The sequence below is a fragment of the Littorina saxatilis genome, linkage group LG1 (assembly GCF_037325665.1).
Source record: "Littorina saxatilis isolate snail1 linkage group LG1, US_GU_Lsax_2.0, whole genome shotgun sequence".
Lineage (NCBI taxonomy): Eukaryota > Metazoa > Mollusca > Gastropoda > Littorinimorpha > Littorinidae > Littorina > Littorina saxatilis.
In genome coordinates this window covers 45,065,800-45,074,221 of record NC_090245.1, presented here as the reverse complement: position 1 = coordinate 45,074,221, position 8,422 = coordinate 45,065,800, and the positions used below count along the sequence as shown (strand labels likewise).

The 8,422-nt window shown below is 43.4% G+C and overlaps 1 protein-coding gene across 5 annotated transcripts in view; it reads right to left on the bottom strand.

Annotated features, from left to right (window-relative positions):
* The window catches only part of LOC138970849 (protein CBFA2T1-like), a 27,008-nt gene extending 18,889 nt beyond the window's left edge, over nt 1-8,119 (bottom strand). For 2 of the 5 annotated variants that reach the window (XM_070343420.1, XM_070343432.1), the window contains exon 1: nt 92-1,748. In XM_070343420.1, coding sequence (XP_070199521.1) covers nt 92-101 — 10 coding nt within the window. In that variant the 5' untranslated portion in view covers nt 102-1,748. Of the gene's footprint in view, nt 1-91; nt 1,749-7,682 lie in introns of those variants that run through there. The other 3 variants (XM_070343411.1, XM_070343404.1, XM_070343425.1) reach the window with 3 other exon arrangements.
* Between the last annotated feature and the right edge of the window lie 303 nt (nt 8,120-8,422).

Below are 8,422 nucleotides of genomic sequence, written 5' to 3'. Positions count from 1 at the left end.
ATAACCGCTACCCCTCACAACCCGCTACCCCCACATCCAAACCATCTCTCCCTCCCCCCCTCCCTTCCTTTCCCAAGGCGAAGTGACTTACATGTAATCATGATGGAGCGAGAGCATTCCCGAGCAGCTAATCGCAATCACAACAGCAGGCAGGCGATGAAGAGTGAAGAAGAATGAAGGAAGAAGAAAGGACGACTGAACTGGAAGAGTCGCAGACGATCAGATCACCACACGTTACTCCACTCGAGCGGCTGCCCCTCCCGAAATGTGTCCCCGGGCTCTGGCACCACTCTGGCACTCGCTGGTCCCCTGGGAGGAAACTCAATTGCTGCGCGTTGAAGCCTGGCTGATGTGATGAGAGAGCAAACAACTGTCTCCAAATACTCAGCACTGCAGGCGACTCGAGGGTCGAGTTCTTTTAGCCAGCGATGGGAGTGCACAGATGCTGAAGAGTTGCTGAGAAACCGTTTTAAAGTGATCCAAAAACACCAAACATTTCAACGGTTGTGTCTTTTTTGTTAATCGTTGAACAGAGTTTCTTCTGCCAGCAGTTGGAGTTCACAGACGCTGAAGAGTTTTCAGAAAACTGCTTGTGAATGTTTCAGAAACACCAGAACGTTAACTGTTCCTCTCCCTGTGCTTTCTGAGCTACAAATGTATCTTGCATGAGAAAATAGGGAGTAGTTTTATCCGTAGAATCCGGAAGGAGTTTTGCTGTGCGCACACGATTAAATTCCGCTCAGGGTCTTGTCGCTGCAGGCGAGAAGTACAACACAATGCACAAACTGTTCCTTTTTCCTCAATTCGTCAGCTCTCAAGTCGTTTCCCAGGCCCACCCAAGCAAAGTAAATTCCTTGAGCACACAGCCACCCGGTTGGCGGCGACCCGTGAAAGATACACTGCGAACGGGTGGATCAACAACCACGGGTGGCCCGCCCTCCGCTCTGCCTTCAGCCTACCCCGAAACAACGTCAACAACTCTTTCCCCCTCTCGCCTTTGGGGTGAATCGGCGCTGTCCCCTCTCGCTTCCCTCCTTGGCTGGCGACAAGAGGCGAGGCCTAGCAAACAGACGGCGACGCATCAGCCAGTCTCATTAGGTTATCAATGAAAAGGAGAGAGCGAGGCAAGTTGACTCTGTTTCTACTCGTCAAGCCGGGTTTGTTTGTCTGAATTGTCGTCTGCGCGCTTGGCAACTGTCGTCTGCCTGGTCGCCGTTCGCCAAGCTCAAGGAAAACCGCTGTCGCTTTTCACAGAGAAGTGGTCCGTTGTCGCTGAGTGTCTTTGGGAAGATGACAGAAGTTATGACAATGGGCTTGTGATCGTCTGCTTCTTGTCAAAGCCAGAGACAGTTATGAAGCTGAAGGGATCAGAAGTCGCGGAATAAATCGAATGTGGAAAATAACTGTTTATTAACTCGAACTTTTCCCAGTGAACTCAATTGGAAACAGTGTCGGAAAAAAACAAATTGAAACCCAGTTCAAAATAACTGTACCCGTAGTCAAAAGAAACACTTTGAAAACAGTGATGTTGGTGACCGATTCTTGACAAATCTGACGATGCAGTTGATACAAAATGTCCAAAGAAATATTCAAGAAAAATTTCGTAGTTTTAGACTGTCACACAAGAGAATCTCAGGAAGCCTCACAAAACTGAAGATCAGTCAAAGAAATGGCATCACACACAGAAGAGATCCTACTCCACGCTGAGCAGAGCTGTCGGAGCCGTTACCGCTCCGTGGCGACTTGTGTCTGTGAATGCCCGATTGCAAGAATTGCTACCAGCAACATTCGGCATTCCTCTTTCGCGCGCTATGTTTCAGTGCTGCGCCGCGCGGACTGCGGTGTGTGTGTGTGTGTGTATCTCCCTCCCTCACACCCCCCCCCTCTCTCTCTCTCTCTCTCTCCTCTCTCTGTCTCTCTGTCGCTCTTTCTATTCCTCTCGCTTCCCTGTTTGGGAGGCCGACAGCTGGCTTCCACAAGCCGCCATTGCGTTACAAGGGGATGGATAGGGGTGGGGAAGGGGGCGGTGATGGGGATGGGAATGGGGGGGGGGGGGGGTCGAGAACAGCTGTTCAACTGGACCAGTTCTGCTGCCGAAGAGATCAATGAAGAGGAGGAGTAGGAAGGACGAGGGAGGGGGGGGGGGGGGCTGAATAATGCAAGACTGAGAGAGAAGAAGAGAGAAATATGGTGGTATAACACTGTGAGAAAGTAATATAGAAGAAAGAAGAGAGAGAGGGAGTGAGTGAGAGAAAGAATGATACACAGAGAGAGAGAGAGAGAGAGAGAGAGAGAGAGAGAGAGAGAGAGAGAGAGAGAGAGAGAGAGAGAGAGAGAGAGAGAGAGAGAGAGAGAGAGAGAGAGAGAGAGAGAGAGAGAGAGAGAGACGGGGTAGATTGCATCATTTAGAGGATGGGAGAACTTTTATATGTGGATCGTTCAATAGTTTCGGCAGTTGTGTCGACACCATGACACACGTGTCTTTTTCATGCCCGACAGCGGTTACAAAAATTAAATGTCGACGACAGCTTTGATCATATGCTCCACTGTGCAGAAAGCAATTGTGTTGCAACGAAAAGCTATAAAGAGTATCATTAATCAAAATAAAGGAAAGGGAATCCGCGCGCTTTTTTTGCATACTGTTACTTACATTGTAAAAATGTCTGTGTCTTTTTGAAATATACTCGATGAATATTGCACATGTTGTGTATACAGCTAAGAATTGTTTAACAATCAGATCAACAGACACGATACAAGACAAAAAGACAATGTGCGTAAATCGTTTATAGCAAAATACATATATTTCACGTGATTTTGTGCTTCTGAAGACCCAACATCCGAAAGCAAACAAAACAAAACAACCAAAAAAAAAAACAAACCAAAAACAACAAAAAAAAAAACAACAACAACAACAACACCAACAACAACAACAACAACAACAACAACAACAACAACAACAACAACAACAACAACTACAAATTAACGAACAAACACAATCAAGTACGCAGACAGTGACAACGTTAATCACAGCTAGAGGCTGTTAACTTTCTTCCATGATGGTTATGAGAAGGCTATCTACCAAACTTGAGAACACAAGAAGTCTAGTCATCTGTGTGGCCATCTCAACAGCTTATCAACAACGGTAGATCGCAGCTCTGGATTGGATCCAGAGAGAATTAAGATGGGTCTGTTTCCAATGAGAAAGGTGGGTCGCACCTGGCTCTAATTAGTTAGCCAGGATCAGAGAGCGATTGTTCATGCTGTGTCAGTGTACATTCTTCTGACCACTGGCTCATCTTTGCCCCCCTCCCCCCCCCCCCCACCATTCCCTCCTTCGTGTCCATCTCACTTCCCCTCCCCTCTCTCTTTTACCACCCCCCTCTTCTTCCCCTCTTTCTCGCTCTATCTTTCCGAGGTCATGAATTCTCTGCCTGTGTCTGTCTATCTGTCTGTATGTCCCCCCCCCCTCTCTCTCTCTCTCTCTCTCTCTCTCTCTCTCCTCTCTCTCTCTCTCTCTCACTCTCTCTCTCTCCCTCCCTCCCTCTTTCGCTCGCGCGCGCGACAGTTTGGGTTTTATGTATGTGATAAACGAATAAAAAACCCACTTACAACAAACAAATGCCTCGCTATCTAAAACCAGCGATTGATCAGCATTCATTTCCAGTTCTCCTCTTGTCACCCCTCCCCCACCAACGCCACCACAACCCCCTTGTTGAATCTTCCCCCCAACACATGAGGGGGGCAGATGGTGCACGGCCGTAGCAGACTGACCACAAGGGGGAATTGGAGGGGGCGGTCTGGTATTAGTTCTGACCATCTGCTACTGGTCAATTACGTAAAGAACGGCTGCATGATATATCTCGGTGCCAGAAATGAGTAGTCACTGTTGCTGGCTCGCTTTTGCTAAACGACTGGAGTGTACTTGAATAGGGAAATTAAGCCACTTGTGGTAACCGTTTAACGTAACCGTTATAGCCACATGTGACATTGCAACGCGGGCTAGGAGTGGCTCGCGTTAAAGTTTACGGCCTATGGTTTATCCGTTTAAGTCAGCGCCGCAAAATACTTCACTGACAGTTGTAACGATGATGTGATAAGTACGACGAGGGATATATATCGTGTTGTTGTGCAAAGTACTTGAATGGACAAAGCATCTTCCCTAAACTTTGCAAAAAATAATTAGGCCGGTCGCTGGTACGAACCACACAGATACACAGACCTAGTAAAACTTAATAAGGGATGCGTGATATCTCCCTCCACCAGACATACGTATATAATATAGTCGCTATTGCAGGCTTCTTCCAGCTAGATGGTTGAAGTGTACTTGCATGAATAACATTGAGTCTGGTCGACGGTTTGAAATTACTAACACATGTTTACGCGCCTTCACACATTGATACTTACACAGACATAATGCCCGACCAACCTAACGACCCATTAACCGAACGAAAAACAGACATGTGAACACACAGAGAAACGTACAGAAAACACACACATGCACAAACAGACACGCAGACATGTCATGTGCACATTTATATATATATATATAGTACAGACAGACAGACAGACAAGACACACAGACACTCTCACTCACTCATTCATTGAATCATGAAAGTGATCATTCAAACCACGGGCGATAATTATAATATCGTTACTGAACAATTCGACAATAAAAGTAGCGATTACTCCAAATACTCAACTTTTTTTTAGTGTGTATGTGTGTGTGTGGTTGTGTGTGTGTGTGTGTGTGTGTGTGTGTGTGTGTGTGCGTGCGTGCGTGCGTGCGTGCGTGCGTGCGTGTGTGTGTGTGTTTGTTTGTGTGTGTTTGTGTGTGCGTGCATGCGTGCGTGCGTGCGTGCGAGCGTGTGTGTGTGTGTGTGTGTGTGTGTGTGTGTGTCTGTGTGTGAAGTTTCTCAAATTAATGCTTGAAGCACAAAGGTTGTTTTAAATGTTACTAGTGTTGTGCAGTCCCGTGCGATGACGGTGTGCAAACTTTGCACATGAAAAAAAAAACAAGTCGCGTAAGGCGAAAATACAACATTTAGTCAAGCTCAGTCGAACTCACAGAATGAAACTGAACGCACTGCATTTTTTCACAATGACCGTAGTCCGCCGCTTGTGCAAAACGGAGTGAAACTGACGAGCCTGTTCAGCGCTATAGTGGTTTCGCTGTGCTGCATAGCACGCTTTACTACCTCTCTTCGTTTTAACTTTTTGAGCGTGTTTTTAATCCAAACATATCATATCTATATGTTTTTGGAATCAGGAACCGACAAGGAATAAGACGAAATTGTTTTTAAATCGATTTCGGAAATTTAATTTTGATCATAATTTTTATATTTTTAATTTTCAGAGCTTGTTTTTAATCCAAATATAACATATTTATATGTTTTTGGAATCAGAAAATAACGAAAAATAAGATGAAATTGTTTTTGGAAATAATTTTAATTACAAGTTTCCGATTTTTAATGATCAAACTCACTCATTAGTTTTTAAGCCACCAAGCTGAAATGCAATACCAAACCCCGGCCTTCGTCGAAGATTGCTTTGCCAAAATTTCAATCAATTTGATTGAAAAATGAGGGTGTGACAGTGCCGCCTCAACTTTTACAAAAAGCCGGATATGACGTCATCAAAGGTATTTATCGAAAAAAGGAAAAAAAAAAGCTGGGGATATCATTCCCAGAAACTTTCATGTCAAATTTCATAAAGATCGGTCCAGTAGTTTAGTCTGAATCGCTCTACACACACACACGCACAGACAGACAGACACACACACACACAGACACACACACACACACACACACACACACACACACACACACACACACACACACACACACACACACACACATACACCACGACCTTCGTCTCGATTCCCCCTCTATGTTAAAACATTTAGTCAAAACTTGACTAAATGTAACAAGTCGCGTAAGGCGAAAATACAACATTTAGTCAAGTAGCTGTCGAACTCACAGAATGAAACTGAAGGCAACGCAACGCAGCAAGACCGTATATCGTCACTCCACCGCCCTTGGCAAAGGCAGTGCCAGTGGAATTGACAAGAAGAGCGGGGTATTCGTTGCGCTGAGAAGGATAGCATGCTTTTCTGTACCTCTCTTCGTTTTAACTTTCTGAGCGTGTTTTTAATCCAAACATATCATATCTATATGTTTTTGGAATCAGGAACCGACAAAGAATAAAATGAAAGTGTTTTTAAATTGATTTCGAAAAAAAATTTGATAATCATTTTTATATATTTAATTTTCAGAGCTTGTTGTTAATCCAAATATAACATATTTATATGTTTTTGGAATCAGCAAATGATGAAGAATAAGATGAACGTAAATTTGGATCGTTTTATAAAAAAAATAATTTTTTTACAATTTTCAGATTTTTAATGACCAAAGTCATTAATTAATTTTTAAGCCACCAAGCGGAAATGCAATACCGAAGTCCGGGCTTTGTCGAAAATTACTTGACCAAAATTTCAACCAATTTGGTTGAAAAATGAGGGCGTGACAGTGCCGCCTCAACTTTCACGAAAAGCCGGATATGACGTCATCAAAGACATTTATCGAAAAAATGAAAAAAACGTCCGGGGATATCATACCCAGGAACTCTCATGTCAAATTTCATAAAGATCGGTCCAGTAGTTTAGTCTGAATCGCTCTACACACACACACACACACACACACACACGCACAGACACACACACATACACCACGACCCTCGTCTCGATTCCCCCTCTATGTTAAAACATTTAGTCAAAACTTGACTAAATGTAAAAAGCAAAACAAACCAACTTTAAAAAGAAACAAACACAGACGTGACAAAACTTTATATCTTTAGATAGAATCAGCAGCAGGACATTTGCATCCTAAATGACTATGCGGGGCCTCACAAAATAACAGATGTTTATGTTGCACTCTTAAAATGAACCTCCAATTTACATTGTCAAATTTGTTTTTCAATCTTTATTTTTGTAATTGATCGAACTATTTCTGTTTTATTTACTTATGTTTTAATTTATTTTTTATTGATTGATTGATTGATTGATTGATTGATTGATTGATTGATTGATTGATTGATGTATTTATCGTTCATTAATGTATGTCTCTCTTAATACATTTATTGTGTTTTCACGAGGGGTGGGGTGGGGGTTGGGCGGGCGTTCTAGATTCGCTTTTACTTGACTGCTTCATAGGCACCATAGCCGCCCGTCCTCTGCTCAGGAGTGTTGGTGTTTTACACTGCATGTTCTGCGACAGATGCATCCGATGACGGTATGCCTGCCGAGCGGACTTACCTCCCTTTTAGTTTTACAAAGTGTTAGGACAACAATTTTTATTTTTGTTCGTTTTCGGTTGGAAGAGAAAAAGATTGTTTTGTTCCTTTCCGACTGAACGGGAAGAAATTGAAGCTGGGCATTTTTGGCTATTTTGTGCCGTGTGAACTAATAAAAATAATCAAAATCCTTTTTACTCTTAGTCCTGAAATAAGACGGTCCCTTTGCTTCTATCCTTTGTAATACATGTACAAACATACCCAAGCGACAAAAACCACATTAACAGGTCCACCACACACACAAAAGCTAAAAAATAAAAAAATAAAAATAAACACGAAACCGCACAAAACAAGAAATTAAAAAAAAAGCAATCTGTGAACTGTACAAAACTTACTGGTTGCATTCAAAACAGCCCAGTCTGCTAACATCCGAGACCAAGCAAGTCAGTCAGTCTTGGCTAACCTCGTCTGATGACGAAGGGCACACAATTAATCAGTATTGCAGGCGCTGGGCACAGTTGTCTGCCCGCCGCGGTGCACACTAGAGTATTTGCCGAACGACTCGAGGTCTCTCTCCTTATGTATGTTTTTAGTCTATTGTCCCCTATACGCGAGGGATGCCTGTTTATAAAGACAAACACTTTTTGGGGGCATGGAAGCTGACGAGTAACACAAGCTGTCTCCACGGAGGCAGCTGCACCGAGCTAGCCAAACATTCGATACTGCAGATATTATAGCTGACTAGTTCGCCGCGTCGCAGATTGTGGACATCTGTTACTTATGTTCTTCATACACCGGACTGGGCTACATAGGTAGGTATGTACGCTCCACTACATAATTATAATGTATATTTATTGGAACTCTGGATATCGACTATTGCGCGGAGGACTTTTTTTTTCAACGTTTGTCTGTCACGGTTGTTTATGGCTGTGGGGCCTTGTTCGATTCTTTTAACTGTTGAGATATAAATTACATGGGTGGTGGCTGTCTGTGAAGGTTTTTACTTTTGAGGAAAAGGATGCTCTTTGCTGTTCGTAAGTGCACGCATGCCCGTTTTTTGTTTTTGTTTTGGTTTTTTTGCACGCGCACGCACACACAAATTAGGCAATTTCCCTCCCTTCCCAAAATTGTTACT